Source organism: Paramormyrops kingsleyae, chromosome 6, assembly GCF_048594095.1.
Source record: "Paramormyrops kingsleyae isolate MSU_618 chromosome 6, PKINGS_0.4, whole genome shotgun sequence".
Classification (NCBI taxonomy): domain Eukaryota; kingdom Metazoa; phylum Chordata; class Actinopteri; order Osteoglossiformes; family Mormyridae; genus Paramormyrops; species Paramormyrops kingsleyae.
Window position 1 is genome coordinate 13,325,315 of NC_132802.1, and position 14,750 is coordinate 13,340,064.

The following is a 14,750-nucleotide window of genomic DNA, read 5'->3' on the forward strand; positions in this document are numbered from 1 at the left end:
AAGGAATGGCGAACATTAAGTGGTGCAAAGTGCACTGCTAGGACAGTTTGTAACAGGCTCCAAAGCAAGTCAATGACAACCTTAACCCCTAACTTTAACCATAAGTAACCAAACCAAATACAAAACAGTCACAGATTTGTAGAAAAAATGTATCATATTGAGGGGACAATTGATCCCCACAATGGAATATTTGCATAACACACATTGTGCAGTAACCAGATAGAGGGATCAGTTATACTGCAGTATCATATTACTAGCCTAAGTATAAAATTACATGTTAGATACCCTGACACCAGTCTGCTTATAATCAAAGCAAAGAGTCAAGGTAAGTAAAAGGACATTAGAGACTAGGGGTCATTTAAAAAGCATATGGCCGTGTCCCATTAAATTAGCCTCCACTTTCAAATATTTAAGAACAATTATGAAGAGCTGATTATGTGAATGCATGTACAGATAGAACTATTCCACAAGAACCACATGACCTCTTATTACAAACACTCCTGACCTAGAACCTCCATAACTCTGTACAGCACACGAGCTGGTCTCTGAGCTGTTCTCTTCCCTACCATGGGTGGATGCTATTCACCTGGTATGCAATCGCCCACAGCTGCATGACTCTGCTCACTACAACAGAGCTCCTCCAGGCTAATACAAACCATCAAGTCAAGCTTATGTAAATAAAAGCATGCAAAATAAACATATGTATCGTATGTTAAAATACATACAAGATGGCCATAAAATTATGTCTTGCACATAAAATGTGAATTGACAATAAAATATCTTTGATCTTGAAATTATGATGGACGATTTCAACTGTAGCAAAACTGGAAACTCAGGCTTTCACCTGTAAATCTGGACACGTAACTGGAGTATAATGCAGTTTTGCTGTCTAGAAGGAGTAAATATGAGAGACATTCTGTATGCTATCTAAAGAAGTCTGAGACATGGCTTTTCATGCCGTATGGACAGGCAGTGATGCTGAATTCCAGTCTGCCAGATGGAATTCCTTGTGGAGCTGTGGAAGGCAGAATGCAAAATGTGCTAAATCTTGCCTGCTCCACTCTCATTACCATGTAGTGCCTTCCGCCACTGCCTCCAGTGTCCTCACTGTAACAGGAAGGAGGAATTTCAGTCTGATCCTGTTAGTCTATAAATGCACCACAATGCCAAACCTAACATTTAGTACCAGACACTTTAGGTTGCCTGATGGTTAGGGGTGTCATTGGTGCATGGAGGTTCGTTCACTAACACCAACTCTTTTTTTCCCCATCACTGTCACTCCCACTGGGTGTGAGGGCGATGTGTGACTCTGCGGGTTAGGAGTCTGTGGTGGTGTCTAGAAGGTTGTTGTTTTGAATCCAGGGGACAGCAAAGTAACCACTACTGGACCATCAGAGCAAGGCTCTTTACCTCAAAACTGCTCCTGGGACACTGGAAAATGGACACTGACCTTGCACTCTAACCCCACACTTTGCAAGAATGGGTATGGGAAAACTAAAGAATTCCAGTATAGTTGTGCAAATAGAAAATATAAGTAACATTTTCACCCATTAACCACAAGAAAGGCTATGGCCTGTCAAGTGTGACACAGTTCAGAGCCAAGGGGCCACTTCCAGACATAACTCTTAGTCAGACCCAAACTCAACTGTCTAACTTGTCCAACTGAGGTAGGTAGTGTCTCTGCAGGAGGATCAAGTGCACGATTACAAGACTCAAGCTAACATGAACTGAGGGTTCATTGGCAATCACGAGCCAAGCCCCTTGACACAATGGACTAATCAGTTCATACCCCCATCTCTGCCTGAAGCTTCCCTTACCCCAAAACTTGCAGCCCGGTCACCACCTCCCTGCCACCCCCCCGAATCCTCTTACCCTGCATGAGCTTCCTTCCGAGGCAGGCCCACGGCACCACAGGCTGCTTAGCCTTGATCACCACCCACACCAAAGCTTCACCCACCCTCGGGGGTGGGTGGGTGTGTGTGTGTGTGTGTGTGTGTGTGTGTGTGTGGAGAGAAACGCAGCTCCCTATGATTCTTCACACAGACATGATCAGAGTCATCATTCACAGCCTACATTATTTGAGTTTTTTTATCAATTTATAGAGAAACATAAGGATCCTGCAACACTACCAGTAATAAATCTTTATTGTCCTTCACACTTGCAAACATCAGTGGAAACATCAAAAAGTATTACACAGCAGGTCACATATCAATATCTCCAGACAAACTGTGCTCTGGGCAGATTTTCCTGAACACCGCAGAAACGTGCAGGACAGGGCAAAGCCACATGCCCGTGGGAGAAGGAACCGCTCTATCAGTTTACATCCATGCCGGTGTGTATTTGGGTTGATGGAAATGTCTACCGCGAGTTTTCGCTCTTCACATTGCAGCATACAGAAGCACCAATACTGAGCAGAATTTTCTCATAGTTTGTCTTGTACAGTAGAATCCGACCCATCATTAACATCCGGTGATGCCAGAAATTATTAAACCTTGTAGCCCACATTGAGCCCGTCTCTGGCACAGCACCCCCCACCCAACTCCTTGGGGTTACACAGGGGGAAGATTCACAGTGGCAGGGAAATCTCCAGGACCTTCTCAAGATGCTCCAAAGCACCCTGAATGCCCACACTTTGGACAGAAAGACGTGCCAGACACACACACCCAAGCCCAGAGCTGATGCTACGCTTGGAGGGTTCACTGCAGGACATGAACTGCGTTGTGCAAGCTGCATGCACATTTGTTTCCCAACTTCAAAGCACAGGTATGCGGCTGTGCATGCTGACACCCTCCAGTGAGTTTCAGTGCCGTCCTCTGGCTGGAAACGGCCAGCAAAGCCTCAGCACAAAATGACCAGGCACTGAAATTGAGTTTATTCACAACATTGCTGACACAAAGAGCTATGAACAAGGTTAACAGGAATGGAATGCTTCGAGCTTGTTAGGAGTATGTAAATGTACAAGCTAACAAAGTTTACTTTGACTTGCCTATTAGTAGATATTGTATCTTGAAACATATCATTCTTAAAAAATATGTTCTAACTTGCTTGATCTTTTTGCAAAACCTCCACTCCAAAAAACTGTCTATCACTCTCCTGGGTCATCCTGGTCAGGGTCGTAGGGTGGCCTGGAGCCTTTCCCAGGCAGCACAAGTTTAGGGGACACCCTAGGTGGGATGCCAGTCCATCGCTGGGCACACACACGCACTCTCATACACTATGAGAAGACAATTAGCCAGACTGCATGTCTTTGGACTGCAGGAGGAATCCAAAGTACCCAGAGGAAAGCCCACACAACACAGGGATAACATGTAAACTCTACAGACTCAGAGCGGAGGCAGAATTAGAAGCCCCCCCCCCCGAGGGTTTGAGGCAACAGTGCTACCAATTGAGCCACTATGGCAACCCCTTATAAACTGTGCTATAATTAAATGCTTATCAAATGCTTTGTCCTGTATCCCATCGCAAAGAAAGTAAATCAACAAAGGCAGTATTAACTGTGGCCAAATGAGTGACCCCTGCTGGACGAGGCAGTGAGCAGTGGAATTGAAATTCGTACGGCAGCTGTCCCTCACCGCCCCCCCCCCCTCCTCATTTCGCATACACATACTACACATCACACCCCATAACCACAAAATTACCAATCAAGCAGCATGTTCTGCTCCCTTTGCTTTGGACAAGCAGCATGTTCTGCTCCCTTTGCTTTGGACAAGCAGCATGTTCTGCTCCCTTTGCTTTGGACAAGCAGCATGTTCTGCTCCCTTTGCTTTGGACAAGCAGCATGTTCTGCTCCCTTTGCTTTGGACAAGCAGCATGTTCTGCTCCCTTTGCTTTGGACACACCTACACCTTCCCGCCCCCCACACCCCATTGGCCCCAGACGACCAGGCAAGCTCTCATGTACTGTTGTCTATGAGCCCCTCTGGGACAAAACAGAGGGTCAACTGGCAATGTAAGCAGCCGAGGGGGCCGGGCACCAGGGCGAGCAAGTCACCACTAGCACGCTGCTTCATTTGTGCAGCACGACGGCATGGGTCTCGGTGATTTCCCATCACCAGGGGAAAAGGGGCCGGAATTCACACACACACCATGCAAAAGCCTTTTGTTACCGAGGCTGGATGGACCGGTACTCTGTTGCATACATTATCTTGGTCGCCCTGTCAAAGGTAAAAACACATTTATCACTAATCTTTTTTTAACGGCTACAAACAAAAAATTCAAAGCTTTAAGATGCCATTTATGTGAAACATCATTGTTGGTTATGATCATTTTAAGGATTATTCTCCAGCAGCCGGCAGCAGCTCTAAGCAAACAGACGGGGGGAGTCATGAGATTCCCCGTCACGGGGCGCCGGGCACCGGGCACCGTCGCCAAGATGCAAACCACCTGTGCACCCTGCACACCCTGCAAGTCAGGAATTACGGCACACAAAAGCCCGACTTCCTCCCTGTCCTCGCTCACTCCCAAAAAAAAAAAAAAACCACGCACAGACAGACACGCACGCGTGCTCACCGCTATCGATGCTGCTGTCCTCTTACCTTAACGTTTGTCCTCAGTGCACAGTAACATGCAAAAAACATCGCAAGGGATAAGAAAGCATAAGGAGCACCGTAACGGCAGATCTTCTGGGAGGGGGGTAGGGGGTGGGGGGTGGAGATAAAAAAAAAAAGGATCACAATCACATTACATCCCTGGGCATGTCCTTCCAGCAGCGAGGCTGAGGTTCACCGTGCTATTGATGCCTGGCTCTGTGACTTTCAGAGAGCAGCATGGTGAGAAGGCATCGGCAGAGTGCTACGCTGGGCTTTATTGCTATGAGGAGCATTTCCACAAACAGTCAGAGAGTTCAGCTGCGGAGAGGGAAGAAATCCACGCCTGGGTCCTTATACTCGTGCGGGAGGAAGGAGGGGAAGGCTGAGCATGTGTGAGAGAGTGTGTGCGCGCATGTGTGTGTGTGTGGGGGGGGGACTGGAATTAAAATGTAACTTGGTTCTCAGCATGATTGCAAAGAATGGAGCTTCTAAAATTCAGTTAGACGGCACGTGGGGGGGGGGGGGCGGGCAACTTGCAGTTCGTTAACCGTGATCTCATGTGCGGCATGCTGTTGAAAATGGAACAGCCTCTTTTCAGAAAGCTCAGAAGGCTGAAAGGTTATGTAATATTGCTGTCCATTGCTTTAATTGGGGTTGCAAGTGTGTTTCTACTGTGCTGGATTATCTAGTGTGTGAATAATCTACCTCATGGGTCTTATTTTTAAATACTGATGACCAATTACCAGCCTAAATTGGCATTACTAATGCAATTCGAAGCACTGGCGACTCGTATTTGTAACTGCATATAACAAGTGTTGATGAAATTACAAGGCTCCTGTCTATCAGAGGATGTTTCAGAGGTTCCAGTGTGTCGTGCTTATACACCAAAAGGTAAAAATTGCCAGGCTTGCATGTTGCAGCATCGACTCACAGTCAGAAAACGAAAAATGACTGGCGGGTCACAGAGACAGAGACTTCTCCAGGAGACCAAATCAGCCTTGACAGGCCACCTTACACATGCCACTTTTTAGCGTTAGCTACTGCAGCACAGAAGAAAATATACATTTCTACCGTCATCAACAAATACAATGAAGCACATTTGTCACGACTCAAACAGCAGCGGGGTGTGGGATCTGCCACACGACGAGTCAGCGAGGAATTCAGTACAGAGATCAAAAAGACTCAAGAAGAAGATGCAGTGGGAGTTTGGGATTGCTAGTTTCTAGGGAGTGGAGACTCATAAAAAATTACCACCAGGGGGCATCGTGTGTGCGTGTCAATCCAAACACTCCTCCCACCAATAAAAAAAAGATATAATTGAGCTGCAAATTAAGTCCCAATTCAACTGATTTTAACCTTTAATACTAGCTGATATAACTAGACAGTTGAAGCAAAAAACAACTTACTAATGAGCTTCCCCTCTCATATGAACATTATCAATGGTCAGTGAGACTTTGACCATCTCAATGAGATCGTTACATGGATAAAATTCTGAAGAAAAGTTTGTCTCATGCAATGGAAGGGTTGCATAAGTAAGGTGTATTAATAGTGCTTACATTACTTATTTGGATGTCTATCCATCCATCAATCCATCCATCTTCCATACCTGCTTGTCCTGTTTAGGATAGTGGGGGTCCTGAGCCTATCCTGGAAGCTACAGTACATGCAGAAGCCAGGGAGTAACCCAGGACGGGCCACCAATCCATCACAGGGCACACACATCAATCTCACGTAAGAGCAATTTGGTAACTCCAATGCACCTTAGCATGTTTTTGAACTGTGGGGGGAAACCAAAGTACCCAGAGGAAACTCTTAGATGACACGGGGAGAGCTACACCTAGAGACTCGAACCCCCGCCGCCCCGCTGTGCTGCCCCAGCTATTTGGATGTATGTAATATATTTGTTTTGAGTTACATAGAAATACAAAGTGTAAAACCATCAAGAGAATCCTTCTGAGAAGCATAATGAGTCCTTCGAAATGTATATGAATTTAACGGTTTCATAATTAGTCAGGATCCTGACCTTAAAACACGTACAGAATGTATGCATTCTCCCTTTTTTAATTTTCACAAATCAGTGGGAGACAAAAATAAGAGAAGGTTCTGCATGGGTAGAAATTGCTGCAACCTAACAGTCTACAGTAACATGAAGGAAATGTAAATTCACCAAAGTAAGAAAAAAAACCAACATGATCCTTTGGATCATAAAGGGTGTGTATTATCTGCCTGCACCACCCGCCATTCCTGGGAAAGATGTGCACATCAGCCCCCTTACACGTTTTTACAAATTCAGATGCGTGCAGTTTAAGGCAGAATGCGGTGGGAGGTATAAAAAGATGCTTTACAGAATATATTTTTGGTGAGAGCCTCCCTGTTACCGTGGTAACGAGTGGTTCGGCTGCTCTGCTGTACAGATGAGAAAGATCCTCTTTGGTTTCGCAGCGAAGGAGAGCAAACTGAAACGAGTGGGAAGGGACAGTGTGGGAAGAAAACGATGGGAGGGAGAATGGCAGAAGTGAGAAAGCACTGCGAGGAGGAAGAGGTGGAGGAGGTGGAGGAGGTGGTGGAGGAGTATGAGCCAAGCCAGGGGAAGAAAAAAAACAACTAAACAAAAAAGTCAAGCACGGAAAATGGAGCATGATGAGCTCAACGCTGAGTGCAGCTGGAAAATGCAAGAGTATCCTGGAAGCAACACCCTGTTCTCATATTTCAACACTGGACTCTTCTCTGCAAGATCAATTCCCCCCCGAATTACCAGTCAGGTACAGCAATCCCATTGGCAAGGTGGATTCTCATCCCAACATTAAAGTCCTTACGAAATCTACTGCAGCAGGCACCACACAAGGCAAGCAAAGCTCCATATTTAGTAAGGCAGCACTGGCTGGGGGTGGGGGGGAGGGTGTTAGGAAGTGGAGATCAGTCTTTGGCAAGTCGAACGACCACTCTGCTTGGCTGTTTAATTCCAGATACAACGAATAAGTAAATATAAGGATCGTAGGACAGTAAGCTGATCCTAAATCAGTTATTAAGGGCGTAATATGGCCAGATCTACATAAAGCTTAGCCCGGGAGGGAGGCCAAGTCCACACGCTCAGCAGCAATCTGGTCGAGGTGACCTACATGCTCCAGTCATAGCAGCAAAGGGATCAGGGACAGATGTCGGGATGCTGCCTCGTCCTCCTGAGATTCACACAAAGGCGTCACTGGATGGCCCAATACTGATTGGGGGAAATCACTGGATGTGGCATCAGCCACGGAGATCTAACGTTCAGCACCATCGCCATCTTCCAGTAAAACCAAAATACAATTGAACCCAGCACCGCATAATGTACCCCAACCAACATTAATGGTACATGGATTGTAAGAAAATGAAATGCAGACTCAGAATGATGTCAAAACAGCAACCTGACATTGATGTACTTTCTGCAGACCCTGCTGTAACCAGTATATAACAGGTACAAATATAATCTTCTCCCTGCAGCATCTCATGCCGTGTGGATGTGTCACACTCACAGACAGACACACAAATGCAGGAATATAGATCCACAGAAGAGAACACATGGGTCAGAAAATGGTTCCAGCAAACACCAGACACGAGAGCTCAATTTGGCCATCATGACCATCAAGCTTTGCAGCTAGCCACCTATCTCCCCATTATCTACAGAGCTCCAGCCTCTGCATCCTTACCAGCTTGCTCTGCACAGCTACAGTTGGGAGTTAAAATCCTCGCCATCCATAACCTGTCCTCCAGAGCTCACTCATTCTGTCACCACAAACAGGAGGAACAAGCTCCAAACATCTGCTAGAACAGATGAGCAACCTCACCATTCCAGTGCAAATGAAACATTTAACTTCAGTCTCTATTTCAACCCCTAAAATTAGGATGCATTACTCGACTAACATACAGTAATACACCTGCTTAATGCTAATTGTTCATACGCTGATTATGCAGCAGTTTTTCTACTTTAGCTACGATTGATGCTAAACACATTAATTGTACAGGCTTTACCAGGTATGGAGTCTTACCTATGTAATCAAATTTTAGGCATGTGGCTGTTTACCAACAGTCCTTTAAAGTACACAGAGTTGGAAAGCTGTGCATTACATGCCTCATGACAGGTATGTGGAGGAGCAATGTAGAATGTTCCAGTAAGGTTTTGATTGGTTTGCACTCAGGGTAGTGCAAGTGTCCCAACGCATAAGTTAATAAGTTCATAAGTTAATGTCAGCTCAGGTAATTACAAGCTCTTCACCCCAGAAGTAGGAGATATTTTGGCCACTTAATAATAAAAAAAAAAAATAACTGTAAGATCATGTAGTATTTTACAGTGACCGCAATTACAAACTGGCAACAACAATATAAATGTGTTCAAAAAGCCATGCAATTTTAAGAAAAGGTAGTTTTCAGGATGTTCATGTACTGTTTTCTGGTTTAATTGTTTAAATTGTTCCTCACATGATACATTCCTTACATGTTTACAGACTAACAGTTCCTTCACGATTGACAATAGTACATTAATCAACATTCATTCTCTTTGACCGAAATTTACCAATGTACTTGAAGGAAAATTATGGACCAGGTTCTATATATTCCAAAAATACTGAGTGCATTCCACATTTAAGCCAGTGGTTGGCAGCAACACACTGGGCTGATGTTCAGCATTGCACTCTAAGAATCAGTATTAGCTTGCAATAGAAGAAAACATCTTTTTTTATGAGAAATAAATGAGGAAAATCCATCCTTGATACAAATGATCACTCCAGAATTACCCAATAAAGCAGCATGCAATAGCAACACTGCATCACACCTATCTGAGCTCATTCATTTATAAAACATCAAACATTTTTATGAAGAGCCTTTTACAGGACCATTTAATGGGCGTTTTAAGTCATTACCTATCCAGCAGATTATTACAAGAGCTTGTCTGAACTTCTTCAAAGAAAGCTTGTTTCGGAACCAAGGCGAGATGAAAAATTATGTTCAATTAGTTTCAGCATCTGAAAGGAGGATGTGGGTATGTTGTCTGACCTCTGAGCAAACAGCTGAATCCTGGGGCCATATCAAATTAAACTTATTAACTTATTAAATTAAAATACAAAACTCCACATATTTTACCAGTCAAAGCTCAGTTTTTTTTCCCCCTTTCACCAAACTCCCTTGATGACTCCATATTAAATAAGGCTCATTAAATAGACACAAATCTTTCTGCAGGTTTAGAAGTATTAATGGGTCAAGAGAAATGGGCAGATGTGGTCATCATTCACAGGGGCAACGGCTAAGTAAATGCAGAGTTAGTGATGGAAGGTTGTTATCAGTCAGGTGAAACCTTTAATAGGCAGAGAACTTGACATTGCCCAATGACCCTTAAAGTGTTATTCTGAGTCAGAATGCTTCCAGGCAATGTGCCCAGGTTACCTGGCCTAACAGACTTACAAACTCTCACCCGGAATAGGACATCAAACAGGGATGGGTGATAATCCTTTGGCAAGGAGCCATTACAGGAGGACACTGAGTTTCTGTATAGTACAAAAACAGAGGTGCTCTTGCCAAAAAAAAAAAACAAAAAAACGATGCTCTCCTATTAACCAGACAGCAGCTGATCCACATCAATCAGTCTAACAAAGCAAATCTGTGTCTACAACTGCAGCCCTAAGAAAGTGCCCTGAAGAAGTGAAATAAAATTACACCAACACCGGAAATTTGAAAGAGGGAAGGAATTCCCCTTACAGCGAAATTCTCACCTCCCCATTTTTCTAACATTTTATTTATTTAGCAGGCACTTTTGTCCAAAGCGACACACACGTGAGGCAGACAGTACATCAAAGGCATGCAGCTGTCAAAGATCCAGCTCATATAAGTGCAGCTAGGTTGAGCTTCTGATGAATGACCAGTAACAAGAGCAAGTTGGCATTGCAGCAGGAGCTACACAACACATTGCAGAACACTGCAAGAACCTAAAAGGAGAGCTGTTCAGATCAAAGACACCATGAGGACTAGGCTCTTTCAAGACAAGTGCAAAATACAATAGCATCGAGGACAGGCAAGAGATCGTATCCATGCAGGAGAGTAAAAATGAGAGTGGTCATCAGGCATGGTTATGAAAGAAGCTAGAGCTGGCTGACGGTGAGCTTTGGTAAGGCAGCTCTGGGGAGGGGGCTGACATTCTGTTACAGGTTGCACATAGCATCCTTAAGGATTCCTTCTCTCACCAACCACAGTATGACAGCATTAATCCTCTTACTTTAATTTAGACAGAATTCCTGGGAGCACCAAAACCGTTCTGAAGGCTAATTTCAGAAAGTGCTGATGGCTTGTCAGGAGGTAGGGCAGAGGAGTAACAAAGGGATTCTGCTAAACTGGTGTGCTGATGCGCTACTGTCAGGCCTGCTTCCTAAAGTATATTCTTCAAAAATGAAAGAAATGGCTTCCAAGAAATAGAACATATTTTTTTTTAAATTAAAGTAGTACATTTCTAGATATTACAATAAGGCCCAATCCCAATTCTATTTTCTACCCCTTTGCCTACCCCTCACCCCTTCCCCTTGCCCCTTGAAATGAAGTGGAAAGGGGTAGGGTTAAAAAATTTCCCCTAAGAAATGGGACACCACTACTACACTGTTATACGTCATCATCCATTGTCACTACCTCCTAACGTTACGTCAGAGGACATGCTCCGATGTTTATCACAAATTCCAAGATGTCGCCGTCAGCATCGTAGCATGTAAAGATTACTCACTCCCAAAGTTTTTTTGCGCCGTATTTGGACTTTAAAAACAGATGTTCATTTTCACCTTGAAAATGTATGAGCCTTCGGGTTTCCTCAGCTGTCCCTATACAGAATATAATTTACAAAAATGTTGTCATGTTGCAATAAGTACGAATAGTGTAAGCACCGTTCATTTACATGTACACATATGGCCGTAAGCAAAACAAAACAACGCGTTACAACATGCAGTCAGTTACCGGGTAACGTTATATGACATAAAAATATATTTCCTAATATTGTGCAATCAGTGCTATCCGCAAGCAAACTTTAGCGATTTTTTTCAAACGTTTCTTTACAGAACATCACCGTAAACACAAACACAAGATTGATGGTAATATACATGTAATGAAAAAATGTCATAAAAATCCTTATTAATGGCAAAAATTACTTAACATTTATGGGTCTGCTTGCTCGAGTGGGCAGCCATGTTGTAAATTTCTCTTAGCCCTTCGTTTGAAGTGAGGTCCCGAAAAATCTTCGTTTCGAGGGCTATCTAGCCCTTCCCCTTACCCCTACCCCTCCAATCAAAAGAGAATTGAGACACCCCTACCCCTACACGTGAACGCGCCAAACGGAGGGGTAGGGGTAAGTGTAGGGGTAAGGGGTAGAATTGGGATTGGGCCTAAGACTGTTACTTTTGTTATTATGCTTTTCATGCATATGAATAAAATTTGGGAAATATGGAGAAACGGCCAGCGAAGACTAACATGAGAGGATCTTCAAGTCAAGAGAGAGATGAAAACATGTGTAACAGGAACCGTGACCTTAAGAATGGGGTTAATTACACCAGTCCTCCCAGTCATAGCCAATGAACCACTGAGCTTCCACACCATTCACAGTTTATATTTACATTCTCTGGTGTGAAGTCCAGAGAAACAGGCAGGAAATGGGATATTTGCAGAGGCAAACACAATGTCACTTGCAGATGGCTCTCTCTGTACTCTGCTTCATACGAGTATGGAATTGGCAATCAAAGTCAAATCAAAGTGCCAAGTCCCCACGTGGCTGTGAAAACAGGCTACTAAACTTCATGTGCCTTCATCTTGATATGGCAACCCACCTGCCTCACACTAGCTGAACAGGGTCTGAAAGAGGTGTTCTGTAGTGGCGTCATCAACTTCAAGATATCCTACAAATGACTAAAAAGCAGTACGCAGTACAAAAATCACAAATTACATTCAGTCTCTCCATAACTGATTCCAACTGCATATTCAGAATGTCTTTGTGTTAAATGTTTGACTACTGACAATAGCTGACTTGCTAAGATCCAAATGTTTACTAAAATTATACAGCCATGGTATTGTATTTCAGTCTTTATCGCAAAAAACCACATGTGTAATGTTTTAATTTTACTCTTGATTCTGCCAATAAATAACTATCATTGTTAACTATTAGCCTAGTGTTACAGTTTACCATGCATTTTGTCCCCAAATACCTCAAAATGCTCAATTATCTGCTAACTAGATTTAGTAGTACTGTCACAGTATCTTTAAATATAACCTAAAAGCACCAATACAAGCCTTCAGTAATCTTTAACGCAAATTTGTGCAAAATATCTCAACCTCCCGCTTTGTTCCGATCAAGCAAGCAGGAAAAAAAACAACCAAAGATGTTACTTGAGCTGAATTACTGCCAAATGAGTCTTTCCACAGGCTGTGGGAACATTACAGCCATAGCATTTAAGAAAACACACTAAGTGGCTTTTCTTTCCCACCAACTGGAACCAGTTATGCTCCAAAACAAGGCCCAGAGCAATTCCCAAACAGTACTTTTACACACCTTCAACGTTATTAGCAGTAAACTGCTCATGCCATGGGCTCCACACAGCTCTGATTACACCCTCTCATCGCACTTGGAGAATCAGAGAGAGAGGCCGAGTTCCATGACACATCGGTGCTGGAGGCAAAGGAAAATGACACATGTGCATTACAGCGTGGCAGAAGCATCTTCATGCAGAGATCTGAGCCACTTTTGGCCAACGAACCACAAGAAGGTACTTTGGGGTTTGTAACTTTGGAGTGAGTCCCAAGGATCCTGCAGCCCTGGGGAGTTTTTCTGAAGGCAGATCATAACACTGCCTAGCAATTCTTCCTCTTGTAATCAAGAACACCATTGTGATATGCCTCGTGGAAGTGGCAGAGCCTCAGAAATCAGATTACATTCTATGTGCAAATACTACCATTTTTTTTCTCCCAGACACAATTGGTCACAAATTCTGTTTTCTAACCATTTCAACTCAAACAATAATCTAAGATGAATAAAAACAGATTTGCATTAATCTGTAACCGTAATAAATCTGTTTAGTTTGGTTGCTTGAAGTGTAAAAATCCCTGATAGCAATTATTTGCAGCAATAAAAATATCAGTGAGCCTTGGAGCTTCAGTGGTCATCAGCCAGGTTTATTTGTACCCTGGAAGATGCATTCTGATCCCCTGCTGCTTCTGCAAAAGACGGGTGTATTGTAGCACGAACAGAAAGCCTTCAGAGCTACCTCACCTGACCAGACAGCCAGCTGCTTGGAGAACAACTATAATACAGACGCTCCTCTACTTACGAACGAGATACGTTCCAAACAGCCGTTCGTAACTTGAAATGTTTGTAAGTCGTTATTCAACATCATTTTAAGGGTATACGTAAGTACAAAGAACTAGGGTGCTGGGAGTACGCACGCTAAGCTGCTGCGTGGCGGGAGTAGCGGCCAGAAGTCGTGCTAGGCGAAACGGGAGCCTAACGAACACAATTTGGACTTACAGTCCTCTTCGTTTGTATGTCTGAAAGTTCGTAAGTTGAAAGTTCGTCTAAGTTGAAAGTTTGTCTGTATATTTCCACAGAGGATCACAACTCTCAGACTATTACTGTCTGTTACTCCAGGCCTCTGGTGCTCTTTATTTCTCAGGACAGAGGAAAGAAACTCACAAAGAACTCTGCTGTTCCCAGGTACAAGATAGAGAGAACACAAGGATCTTCTGCTGTTCAGTGGACCTACCATCTCCCTAAAAGACGGCAAAAGTTTTAATGAAATCGTTTCCACCTGCTTAAAATTCAAATTTATGGAAGGTCCTTTAATGACTGGAGTACTTGGTGTAAAGGTTCTATGGCAGATTTCTGCAGGTGGACCCCTAATATGTGATGGGTACATTACGTTCAGCAGTGTTTGAGAAGTTACTCACAAAAGTAATCCATTACAGACAGAGGTGGAATGTTCAGGTTCAAAAAGTACAAAGACAGACCGAGGTTTTATTTGAACCAACCGGCTGAGTACTCTGTGACTGTGACTCTTCATACTCTGGTTGGTTAAAACAAAACTTTGGTCTGGATCTGTACTTTCTGGACTTTCCACCTCTGTTTGTAATATTACTTTTGTGATTAACTTTCCCGACACTGACATTCAATACATCCGCTGGCCCACATGGGTGTAACCAAAGGTAACAAGCAAGGTATACCATTGGATATCAG

General features: G+C 43.6%; 1 protein-coding gene across 18 annotated transcripts in view; it reads right to left on the bottom strand.

The window, feature by feature from the left end:
- The window catches only part of dlg2 (discs, large homolog 2 (Drosophila)), a 218,191-nt gene that overhangs the window by 155,693 nt on the left and 47,748 nt on the right, over positions 1-14,750 (bottom strand). Inside the window, exon 1 of one of the 18 annotated variants that reach the window (XM_072713682.1) lies at positions 4,535-4,608. The exons of the other annotated variants lie outside the window; for them this stretch is intronic. Within the exon in view, the coding sequence (XP_072569783.1) occupies positions 4,535-4,576 (42 nt within the window). The 5' untranslated portion in view covers positions 4,577-4,608. Of the gene's footprint in view, positions 1-4,534; positions 4,609-14,750 lie in introns of those variants that run through there. 18 annotated transcript variants of the gene reach the window in all.